General features: G+C 40.9%; 1 protein-coding gene across 1 annotated transcript in view; it reads right to left on the reverse strand.

The window, feature by feature from the left end:
- The window catches only part of inpp4b (inositol polyphosphate-4-phosphatase type II B), a gene marked incomplete at its 3' end in the record, with an annotated part of 138,200 nt that extends 125,215 nt beyond the window's left edge, over positions 1–12,985 (reverse strand). The window contains exons 1-2 of the mRNA XM_083972504.1: positions 12,886–12,985; positions 6,745–6,789 (exon numbers count right to left, since the gene is read on the reverse strand). Of these exons, the coding sequence (XP_083828630.1) occupies positions 6,745–6,789; positions 12,886–12,970 (130 nt within the window). The 5' untranslated portion in view covers positions 12,971–12,985. The remainder of the gene's footprint in view (positions 1–6,744; positions 6,790–12,885) is intronic.
- Between the last annotated feature and the right edge of the window lie 335 nt (positions 12,986–13,320).

A 13,320-nucleotide genomic window follows, 5' to 3' on the forward strand; every position in this document is an offset into this window, starting at 1 on the left:
CACTGCTGCTGCAGGATTAAAATTCCATCTATATTAATCTGAACTCTTCCTAAGTTAAAACATTAGTGGTCTGTTTAAAAATGAATATCAACTTGTTTTCTTTGCATTATTTGAGGTCTGAAAACAATGCATCTTTTTTGTTATTTTGACCAGTTGTAATTTTTGGGAGAAATTGTCATCAATAGTTTATAGAATGAAACACAAACGTTCTTTTTACTCAAACACACACATCTATTGTAGACCAAATTGATTCTGACTCAAATTACAATGCAGCGACTTCACGTAGCGACGTCGTCGCTGCCGGCGGCGCAAAATTAAAGTACCGGTCCAATCTAAGTGCAGTATAGTACCTTTTTAAATGCGTCAGTACCCCGGTACCAATCTAGTACCGGTATACCGAACAACCCTACAACAAAGGAATATCAACTCAGAGCCACAACGTCTTCGTAGCAGTGAGAGTAAGTCTGGATATTGTTTATTCTACCTGTAAACATACTGAGCGTGTCAACTTCACACTCGCACAAGACTTTGTATAACAGCTCTGTGTACAAACATGTCGACTTCCTTGAAGTAAACAAACCCTCAGTGTATGTTTGAATAGCCATCTGACATTGCATGTGGGAAAAAAGGTGGTTTTGTGGGATGTAAATAGCCTAATCAGCGTAAGATTGGTCCGCTCCTATTCATCGTTGCGCCTTGGCGATGCGGGGACAGACAGAACTACTGCAAAACAGGAGCAATTAAAAAGAAAATCTTTAGTTTCCTTCTTTTAGACCTAGAATATTAGGAAACCGTAGCCCCAGGTTGAATTTGCCTGGAATTGTCCTTTAACAATTGAGCAATTGGAGTAAAAATGGCCATCATTGAATGCTTCAATTACTATGCTGTATTTATTTTGTGTGATTAGAATAAGCGGAGCTCTTTCAAGATGAATTTGCTGGAAATGAGTTTTAATGCACTGGGCCTCTGTGACCCCCACAATGAATCTAAATTCCATTTAATCGAGAGGGGAGCCCTGGGAGTTGCCACAGGAGACAAATATATGCTCATCTCCAGAAGACGCTTATTCATCATGATAATTATTTCAACGCTTCAATTAATTTGACAACATTATTTGCATGTGGTGCCATTTCGCACACCTGTTTGCCAGTGGGTCTGGGGGAAACGGAGGTAAAATGTCTATTTTGTTGAAATAAATATGTCCAACCCACTGCACAGGGCTGCTTATCACTCGTGTCAATTTAAAAGCTATTGACAAACACTTTAATACTGTATATTGCCTGTTATTTGGCATTTCGTATGGAGTCGCCAGTTTGATATGAATTATGTGTAATTCAAAGAACATTTGTCAACCTGCCATTCACAGCAAATTTGTCTGGATATGTATACAAACAAATGCAATTTTAGAGAGCTTTTTTTGTTTTGTTTGCACAATGACTTGTAACAATGTATTTTTAAGTCACCTGTCTTGTAACATGACAAGCTCAACACTGTTGAATGGCATTATAAATTCACTTTGAAAAAACAAAACGTAGTTTTAAAAGCTGTACTGTGATTACTGGAAAGCACAAAGAGCATTGCTTGGAGAAGTACAAAAGACGTCAGCAAGTCTTCCTAGAAATAAAAAAGTCAGCTTTTGATTTTACTGCAGTTAATTATGGCATGCAATTGACCTCATATTCAGCATGGCACAGCCATTAATTACACATGATTAGAGAAAAAAAATGTTTAAAGCAGAGACAAGCGTCTCAAAATTATAATAGGCTGTTTGAAAGTTCTCGTCTTTGCAGCCATTAGTGCATTAACATTCAGTTTTCTTATTTATTCATCAACAGATCTGGGGCCTATACTAGAAGCAGGTTCAACATACTCAGTTTATCTTTCAGTTACCCAGCTTCACTTAACCGCTCACTGTCCGGCTATCAGCGGTGATGGTATTTTCCAAGAGAACTGATTGGTCAGGAGGCGGAGCTTTTTTACCTGCCAATCTCAATCTGGAACATGTCTATGGATATTCTCATTCATCCAGGTCATTGTTCTCTCTCTCTCTCTCAAATTGAATCGTAGGCAACTGGACTTGTATTTGTCTAGGTAGGAAGATGTTTTGCCTCTTATCCAAGGGGCTTCATCAGTTCGTACGCATAGGTCTCACTAGTCCGCACTAGTCTGACTAATCAATTTGGAAGATAACCTGCTCCAGACCAGGTTAGCCGTTCAGCATAAATTACCGTGGAGATGTAAGAAGTGAACCACCGTCGTAGTACAGAAAACCCTTGAGTTACCTCGATAAGCTCAAATCGTAGTACAGGCCTCTGTAGTAGTGTATACAATACAATGTTATTTACTTATTCTGTTATTGTTATTGTCAGAGACAATGGATGACATAGCTGAATTATTCCCTTAGCTTCAAAGAACAGCTGCATCTAATTCAGTGTTCAAATTGTACGGGGGACTAGGGGATCTTATTTCACTCCAAAACAAACCTGTGTCCCCCTGTTAGCTGTCAAAGCTTTTTATTGCTATGGCGTACAGTCGTTGGTGGTCACAACAAGATTCCTAATTAATGATTTATTATCAATATCTGATCTCATCCAGTGGTTGATATATCCCCGATCTGCCACGTGGCTCCACAAAGGCACAGGAAAAAGAGTTACAGTTAAAAATAGGTTTTTATGTGCTGCTCATCATTTACATTTCTCCAGTGAACCTGATTATTTCCAACATTGAGTAGAGAAGATTCCTCAGATTTTATGACAGTGTCAAAACAAGAAGCAAACACCAACACAAATGAATATCCTCATTATTACTGGTTTGAAAAATAAATCCAAATCTGCAGTAGTCAAATTCACCCTGTGATGAGCCTGATAAACAGTTGAGCACTGCAGAAAATGTCCTCTCACTCTGTGTTTACACTCCATGTTACTTGAGAGGCTTTATATAGTTTGCTATCTAACCCTGGTCAAACTTTAAATGACAACTGCAGCAAGTTCTACTGACAGTCAGAATAAGTACATGTTTTGCAAAAAAAAATATTAACAAGTGTTTTAGCCAATAACCATTGTACCTATAACGTTATAACAGGAAACATGAGAGACTTCTTTCAGAGGCAAACAGCGAAATCCTGCCCACAGAGGCAGCTTGTGAACTGGAAAGGCAAGGAACTGCCTGAGCCCCACAGGTTGTTAGGGCGGCCCTACGGCTGACAGACCTTGTTCCACATCAATGTCTCAAAGTGTGGCATCATCAACAACCAGTGGACGATTTGCAACAGCATGTCAGAAGTTGCCCCAAGGTCATTCCCTGAACAATGTGCAGTGACATCACAGAAGCAGTGTTGTTGCCAAATACTATCAGTGAAGTTCAGATCAGCTTTCTGTCCAGAAACAATTTGATACTCTGATACACTGTTCATTCTTCATGTACTTTATTTGCGGAGGCAGCAGGGTATTGTCCATGGAAGCTAGCTTACCAGCATTTTTTAACTTAAGTTTCTGTCATTTTGGGGCATCACCATGTCCCACTAACCAAGGCTGGAGCTTATCAAGCAGAAAGGTTGACACAGTGAAAGCTGTCCATGATGCAGTTTCCATCACTCTGAGGACAGTTATGCTATGGCACATATTATATGTATGCGGAGATGTGTGTGGAAACTAAACTTTCACATTAGAAAATTACTTCCACTGTCTTTTCATCCTCGGCATTAAGGGAAGAGGCGGCGGCAGCAGCAGCAGCAGCAGCAGCAGCAAGTAAATGAGTAAATTATGCTGTGATTTATCATCTCTGAGTAAGAGATGCAGTAAGTTTGAGAGGTTTGAGCACAATATCGTTATACAAAAATAGCATAGCTCCTTTTTAGAAATAGTTCCATACAAAGGTTGTGTGTTTACCAGATGTGTGTGTGTGTGTAAGAGTATGTGAGAGACAGAGAGAGAGAGAAATGTGGCAGGCCACCAGAGCAGAGAGTATCTTAAGTGATCCTAACTTTTAGTCTCTAATTTCGTTCAAGCTCCAAAGTGTCTGAGCCTACACATAATGCAACTGCAGAGCATCTTTAATCACACCCTCTTTTTTCCTAATGATCTCCTCTCTCAAGCTCTCCACCTCGAGGCTTTTTCTTGAATATTTTAAGTCTAAATCTGAAGCATAAGCCTCACAACATCGTCTGTGCAAACAGTAGTATTCACAGTGGTACTCCCCGTGATGAGTAAACTGAACCTCCCTTGAAAAAAAGATTAAAAAAATAAGAGTGCCCCTTTAATCATCACCATCTGAGGGCAGCCCTAATCCACTAAATACCATGTTTGTCTACAGTGATATAATTAAATGCTAATTAGCTGCAACTTTAATTGCAAAGGTTGGGCACCCCTCCCATACACAAACCACACACACATACTGTACGTACACATACAAATACAAACATGGACATGTGCACACAATTACAAATATACAATTTGCTCATTATAGTCAATATACATTTTTCACCTCTGTGGAAAGTGGACCAGATGCAGCTAATTCACAAAAATGCTATCCCAGAGTTTTCACAGGGAATGAAAGAAGAAGTAAATTACACTTCTCCACAAATCACTTCCAGTGTGCACTAGAATTTACTAGAAAGCTCTTCTGCTTATATAAAAAGCAGTGAATGGCCTTTACCGAGTGCATTATGCAGAAAAGCTACAAGCCCGTCGTGATCCACCACTGAGGGTCAACTTTCCCAGTTGAGCTGTCTTATAATGTTTGTGCTGCTAGTTGTCAGTTCTTTCAAAAGCAGCATCAAAACATTTATTGTTTCTGCTGCCTTTTAATAATAAGTATTGTCTCTTTGCCTCTTTGAGTACTGTAGTTTGTGTGGGCTTTATGACTCAAGTTCAGAGTCTTTCTTGTGCATTTGTTGTGACACAGCAGCTTATGAATGGTTCTTACTTTTTTTTTTTTTTCCGTAAAATTAATTTCCTTTGAAACCATTTCCCATTGTGTATGAAATATGCTGCTTGATTTGAGTGTAGCTTGTCTAGATCTACTGCTCTCAGGAGCTAAAAGGGTTGCAACAACAGCTCAGCCCTAAAGAGTTTGGGAGCATGTGACTGGCTGTAGGATAAATGCTCGGCTACTATTGTATTTCAATCTTCTTTGAACCTTTTTGAATTTATTAGGATGATGAGTAGATGGCTGGTCTGCAGCCATTATTTTTAATTTATATTTTTCTATTTTTTATTCTTTTTTGTTTTGATACATATATATTATCTAATTTGTGAAATAATTTCTTGAAAAAAGGAGCAGACAACAAAGGTTTGCTTCTTTCTGCCCCCTTTCATTGAGGAGTTGCATTATTATTATTTTTTGTATTGAACTGTTTCTTTTTTTCCTTTTTTTTATTGGATGAAACAAATAAACTAAACCAATACCAATAAATGTAATAGAATATGAGCCTATCTCTGAAAAAAAACACACATAATTTAAGCACTGGCATTGTGAGTTTGACAGAACAGTTGGATAGATGTGCTGTACATTGAGCAGACATTTCAAACAGAGCAATTACAGTAAATACAGGAACACGCTGGCTGTCAGCTGTACTTTCTACCATGACAGAGAATTTACATTCAGATAGTTTTTCAAACCAAGTGCAAACCCTCAGCCTACTGAACAGTGTCAGTTGATATACTCAGATAGGATGGACATTTAGCAACAAAAGCAGGCATTACAATAGCTTCATTTGAGGTTTTGCTGAATATCTTGGTGTGCCTGTGTCTACACACAGCACATTTACAGTATAGTACACACAGTTGTGCACAAATGTTTTCACATAAATGACCCTCCTAATGAGTCCAAATCAATCCGAATTCATGTGATCATGTGTCTTTTTAACTAACTATAATCTTGATCTGTATGTAATAGCATTGGGGACCAACTGTTTTACTGGTCAGGTGATGTAGCCTATACTAGACATACAGTATACCTCTGCAGTGTGAAGTCATCGAGTGACACAAGGGAAGACATGTTTATGGAATGATTGCCCCCTCTCATAATATTGACATTTCTGAATGAAACTGTAGCCACAGCCCTGAAACATCTGCATGTATATTTCGTCTCCAATTTACTGTGAGAGGAGCAGTGGGAAGCCTTTGTCGCAGTTCAGAAACAAGTGAGCCATGATGCCGGTTTTTGATGTTGTCAGCCTTGGCTGTCAAAGAACCACAAGAACAATATTTCAGCTTTGGGGAAACTTGACCCGAGCTACAATGAATTGTCTAGAAATAGAATTCCAACATCTTTGTTGCATAAAAAATGAATGAGGCCATTTCGACTGAAGTTCAAATAGGCCCTCTCACCATTCTGTATAATGTTTTCTCTGTGCTTTGTGACTGTTGTCCCTTCTAACTATGTTTGGGATGCGGGTATGTGTCAGAATTGAAAAAAAAAAGATTAAGAGTCTCTGCAGATATTTTTCTAATTCTGACTGACTTCTGCATTTGTGAAGCTGTCAGCATGTGTGACTATTTGTTGATGTCTGTTTGACAAGTGTTATATCTGAATTAATGTTAGGCCGTAAACTTTGGTTGTGTTTCTCGGCCAAGGGAAGAGGGATTTGACATTACTGAAAGTGTGCAACCGCGCAAGCGAGTCCATATGTCTTCTATCTAATGTGCCTGCAAAGATATCACCGAAGCGTGGGATAGCTTCACTTCTACTACCTCCCTATAAGCTAAAATTACTCTTGAATCACAGAGTAAACACAGGACTTACCAAGGCTGAACTCCACCTGAGGCAGCTTGGGTGTTAGAATAACACCTGAGAGACAGAGAAAGAAAAATAGAGGGGAGTTGAGATAAAGGCAGACAGGGAGGGAGATAAAGGGAAGGAAGAGGAAAACATTAGAACAACGGAAGAGACAGAGAAAATAACACACATTAACCATGATCCAAAACCTAAACTGTAGCACTCTACCACAATATCCCAGAGCTCAGTTTGACATCCACAAGTTTCTTTTTATGGTTGTAGTGCAACCAGTCAGAATCCAAAAACATTCAATTTAGAGTTAGATGAAATGAAATAAGCAGAAATCCTCATTTTACAAGTATGACGTTGCTCTTAAATAATCATTTAAATCAAAGCTCTAAACTCCATACAATTGCCTGATTAATCCCAGCCCTTGGGATGCGTTCATCTGTTTAAAATGAAAAGGGGCCATCTCAGCCCATAGACACATATTAAGTAGATAAGGGGTTGAAATCGGATTGATTATCACTAAAGTAGCAACAGTGTGGGGACAGAGACTATTCAAATCAGAGTTATGCTCCTAGCATGTTGAAGAAGTATGTCGAGAGAATTTTAACAAGCCGGGAACATGGCAGGCTCCCAAAAATGCCACAACGATTAATGTAACTGTTCATTTTACATTATGCAAACACACTGCAAACCTTGTGAGTGCAATCTTTGTGAACACGAGTTTCTGGGCATCCATTGCCCTTGCGGGGTTACGCCATAATGATGAGTAGAGGACTGACTGCTTGTATCATCCGTCACCAACACTGACTCTCATTCATCCCTCTCGCATCCCAACACACAACCATTTAAACACCAAAAGGATGAAACACCTGCATGATGGTCCAACACGTGGGGCCCTAAACCATTAAATGACATTTTCCTCTTGCTGGGGTGCTTGGACACAATTGGCCTCTCTAAGGCTCATCAACTTCACTAATGGGCCATGGGTACTCGATGCTCACTGATGTATGGGCAGTACATGGCTTTAGGTAACAGCCATCTTACATATTGAGGATACTTCACAGAGACTAAAATGATTTACTTGTGATTTATAATTACTTCAGTCTGTTTCTTGGAAGCTGGTTAGTTTACTTGTAAATCCTTTCATCACAAAGCGTGGCTTCAAAGAAAAAGTGCATCACTTCACACAACTGCGCGTTGGAAAGATGTTATAAACCAACATACTGTATCCTGCCTATCCTTGAACCACTGACCCTCTGTGAAGACAAGAAAACACAGAGGACTACACTGTAGATGGGAGAAATCCACCACTCTATTTAACTGTGTAATTACAGTAACAGATAGAGTGATATTCTAAAATGTTCCATTAAGAAAATAGGAGGATATTTGGACTCTAAGGAAAAAAGATGTTACTCCATAGTGGCTTCCCAGAATGGGTACGCTGATCATCAAGATGCAGAAACTATCCCTTGTTAGGTGTTTGAGTGTCGACTGACAGTGAAAGTTCAGTGAAAGTTGTGTCTTTACAGTGTCCCAGATTTATTTTTTCTAGCTTTTCTACATCGTTATGGAACTAGATATGGAACCACAGAAGTGTACAACGTCACATGCATGTTAAGAATTATGTTTATGTTGGATTAGCTATTTAATTATGGCATTTTTCATCTACTATTTTCAATGCATTGGCTGAAATGTTCATCTTAATTCATGCAGAAGGAACGATATTACACAGATTGATAATGAATAACAGAAATGTTATTTATAGAAAAAAATAATTAACATTGTCTTGTGTTGTCGCTTGTTGGTAAAAAAAAAAAAAAAAGGAAAAAAAAACCCAATGCATAGTAACAGCAGCAAATTTAAGGACATTTCAAATTTCAGCAAATAAATTGAAAACTTGTGAATAAAATCTCAATTTGCTGTGTCTTCTCAAGTCTGTGGGAACTGGGCTCTGTCAGTTGCTGTACTTGTCAGGATGTGCTACATTTGAATAAACAGGCTTATGCAAACTTAGTGCAATATGTGTTATGCATACAAGTACAGTAAACGTCTAATTAATCAGGTGCACAAATAGCTGAAGTACATGGGCCAGTAAACACACACACACACACACACACGGTTGCACAAATAGGCCAATTATGTATGCAAATAAACTTTCTGTGTCACTATCTGGTTTTCACATTACTCTCATCATCATCCCATTCCTCAGGGGTCGTGTCTCCTAATGTTGTCACCACCAAGGCTTCCTTGTGAGTGCTGATGAAACTTTAATAAGCCTGGATGACATGTTGTGTGGTGGCAACAGAGAGCCCTTTAGGTAGGTGGGCTGAGACAGTGCCAGCTGTTGGGTCCCGTCTCTGGTGCCACATGATCATGAGGGACTGTCACTTGAACAGTCCAGCTACTTTGGAGGACTCCATCTGTGCAACACACCAACTTATCTAAAGTGGAGGGGAAGCGGTGGAAAACGTCTGTCATTGCAGGAATAATTGAATAAAGATAACAAGTAAAGCTTAGTCTACATCTGATATGAGTTAGGGATACAGATCATGAGACGTACACACATGGCAACGGGATGCGCTTGATAGCGAGGGAGGAGGAGGAGGAGGATTCTAGTTAAAAGATGTGTGAATTTTAGAGCACAGCTTCTACGTGGAGTGTCAAGTATTTATAGAAGGATCATACCAGATGCTTTGATTATAAGACAGGCAACACAGGTTATGTGGCGTCTTTGAGAACGAATACTGACTACATGACGTTTCAACTGTGTTCAACTACAGGCTTGGAGACGGTTATTCACTTGTGCACAGTGAGTCAGGATCCAGAGTTATTAAAATCATGGACAAATTATGCATACGTAACCTGAGGACACAACACCTGTTATGTACACTGTGACACCATTCTTGTCTTTGAGCACTGAACACATGCATGTCATTAACCCCTTGGTGAGAAGAAGCAGGCTGACCAAGACAAACACAGAAAGTCCTAATTACAATAATTATCCATTACATGACGAGAGGTCAACCACCTGTACTGTCTGTCTGAAACCACATCAACCTTTTGCATGTGAAGCTCACCAGTGATCCGTCTTCAGTGCAGTGGCTAAGTATGTGGAGAAAAGTGGCACAGGTGTGGTATTTATAATCGATATCCGCTGGCATTATGAATATGGTAATAAGCTCAGCAAGGCGGCAGGCAGCAAGCAGGCAGGCGGGCGGCACATGCAGATGTAACTCCCAGAGGGGCCCAAAGCAAATGAGGTGTGCCCGCCCGCTATACTGCAGTTTCATCTGGCTCTAGAAATAACAGCACAGCCCCACTGTACCTCCAATCTATCACCCCGCTGTCTGCGGGTGGTATCAGTGGGGAAAAAGCCACGCTGAAGGGAGAGGAGAGGGTAATTTATTAGGATGTGTGCAGACTGGGTGATTTCTCTGGAATGACAAAGTTAATTAATGTACAGGGACTTAAATTGTCCGTCTCGTAGATGATCATTTAACCCTCTTCCCTTCTCATTGCCCTGCTCCCTCACCCACTGTACAAGCTCACTAGCGTATGGCAGATACTGTGAGAGAAAGAATGAGTGTAAAAAAAGAAAAAAGAAAAGAAAAATGTGGGGGAGTGAGCGCACAGATTTCACATGGGATTTCTGCTTATTTCTGACTCTGAAAACACAAAAAACAAATGTGGAAAAGCTCCAAAATATAGCCTGTCACTGCTCTGGTCCCCTTCGTATGCTATGAGATCAACTAAGAAAATGAAAAGGAGCGTTGCGCAGGGCATGCAGCACACGCTCCTAATCACTCCTGCTTATCCTCTTCATGAATAGATATTACATGTAAGAGCCTGTGCCTAAAAAACAAATCATGTTTGTATTTTGGAATATTATTTACCGAGGTGATATTAATAATACACTTACATGGCTGGCTCACCAGGGGATTTGATATTTCAGGGATTCAAATGGCTTGTCTCTCGATAAAACCATTCCCACCAGAGTGCAAATACCAGCAGCAACTACTCGTACACATGGACACATGCACACTAATTGCAGTCTTTCTTTCCTCTGCCTCATTTTGTCCAATCTCACTCTCCTCGCTTCCTCTTTTTCCTGTACTTTAAACTGCCAGAACAACACCTGCTCATCCTTTCTGAAGATTCAGTCATCATCCTAGCCAACATGCCTCTAATTCAATTGATGTTTGCAAAAACAGGCATCCCATTAGGACGAGTGGTGCTGAATGGGAGAGTGAGTTATCGTCACATTACTGCCCTGGGAGATTGAGGGGGGACAGATGGTTTTGTTGCCAGCGTTTAATGAAGTGTTGTGAATCAGTTGGGTGTGCTGAAGAGGTCTTGACTGTGGCGTCAATGTAGGAAGGAGGTGGAGGGCTAACAAGGGCACGGAGTGAGACGTTTTGCCTCATAATAGTTGTGATGTCGAGCAGTGTGCAATGAAAGTCAATTGTGTCGCAGCTTTCATCGGAAATCTCACTTGGCTGTATGCAAATCATGATTAGAATAGTTAATAGTCAGAATAAGATAATTTTACCCCTTGTGTTTGTTAAATGCCATTTCAGTCCCACCTTAACACGTACTGAACAGCACCCAGTTTGGTCCCACGTTCCTCTCCTGTCATGAAGGAGGAGATAAACTATTTCACCTTGCGACTGATAATGTAGGGTTGTCAACCTGTCTTCCGTGCCAAACATGGTAATTATGTGCTTTGCTCTTCCCTTTTGTCTCCCAGGATGCTTAGGGAAAACAAAGCAGAGATAGAGTGAGGTCTTTGTCATTACTGTTATAACTCCCACACCTGTCAGATGTCTTTGCTAAAGTGTTACAGTGTGATTTTATAGTAGAGCGTATCTAGGGTTCGTCATCAGGTCGCCAACCGTTATAGTCTGAGCTGTTTGTGTGTGCACATGCACGCTTCGATCTGTGCATGTGTGTATGTATGTGTGTGTAGATGTTCTATTATTTCCTTGTGTGCATGTGGGTGTGTGCAAGTGTGTGTTTAATTGTGCATGTAAACTGGTTCAGTGTGTGTCTGTGTGGTTTGAGGCAAAAGAGACAAGGCATCATGAATTGCGCTTTCATTCCTTCTTGTACAGCTCCATTTACTTATCCCCATGGGGAAGATGGTGTTGAGCTTGCATGCCAATGCCAATGCTTAGTCGTGCTGCATGCAGTGTGTGTCCTTTTGGTAAGCAAAGGTATTAAACTTGGAGAGCAGGCTTTGTGGCATCACTGATATGGCTAATCTCTTTAGCATTCTCCTGTTGTGATGGGCATTGAGACATCTAGTTTGCCTCTGCCAGTGCTCATTAGTGACAATACTTTCAGGCTACATATGGAATATGACTGCATAGCACAAAAAAAAAGAAAAAAAAAAGGCAAAGCACACACAGGCACAAACAGACGTGAGAATCTGTAGACATTGCATATGTTTTTCAAACAGCCCTCTGCTGAGCTGCTGAATCAAATCCTGCAGACCGGGAAAGGCAGATTTTTCTGACATGGTTTCCCACATTCTGAGACAAACAATTTTCTCGCTACAAGAACCAAATACATAATTAGAAACCTGTAGAAAAGGCAGCAAGTAAGTTCAACAATCATTTCTCAAGCATAATTTGTGTGCTATTAAGGTAGCAGCATGATGGTGCTCCAAAATTGGCCAAAAACATCAGCTATCCTAATCAATTGGCTGTAAGACACAGTATGTTCATTTTACTTTTTTACAAAAATTTCCACCTGTACACACTGTGGGTTCATGATAAATCACAACATTATCCAGATAGAAAGATAAACAGAAAATAAACTACACAGAATTCATTCACTTGCTTATTGATCATCGTGCGTTTAAAATTGTTTCCCTCTCTCACTCACGCTGCTACCCCCCCCCCCCCCCCCCTCTCTCCCCTCCCCTCCCTCTCTCCCTCTTCAACACACACATTCTCTTCAGACAGAACCACTGCAAACACAAATTGAGGGAGGAAAATACGCAAGAAACTAGACATTGCTGGGACAAACATTTATAGAAGCAGTATCAATTGTAGCAGCAAAAGCAGGTGTCTAAGAGTTAAACTGTAGGAGGAAGGACGGTGGAAAGAGGGATAGGGGACAGATTAAGAGACAGACAACACAGTGCAGTCAGCTCACCGGCAGCAGTGAGTCCTTCAGGGTTAGCACTCAGCTCCTTCATGTCAACCATGCAGTGTCCCAGGTGTTGGGTGCCGTCCTCCATCTGTCCGGCTTGCCCCTCAGCTCTCCTCCTTGCTCCTCCACCTCCTCTCCCACCTCCTCCACGAAACACCACAGTCCAGTCCAGTTCCCCGGCTCACACACAGTCTGCCAAGCGGAAAAGCTGTCACTAAGATAGCAATCCGCTTGCCTCGCTTTTCTTGCTGCCTCACAGCGCGCTCTCTGGCAGCATTAAAGATGCCTTTTGGAAACTAATACGGAGGAGAGGGACCACGAGGGACCTGGAGCAGTGGCGGGGAGGGAGGGGAAGGAAGGAGGGAGGGAGAGGGAGAGGGAGAGCAGCAGAAAGAGGGGAAGGGAGGACTGATGAGGGAGTGAGACTCAGAATGAAAG

The sequence above is a fragment of the Trachurus trachurus genome, assembly GCF_905171665.1.
Source record: "Trachurus trachurus genome assembly, chromosome: 1".
Lineage (NCBI taxonomy): Eukaryota > Metazoa > Chordata > Actinopteri > Carangiformes > Carangidae > Trachurus > Trachurus trachurus.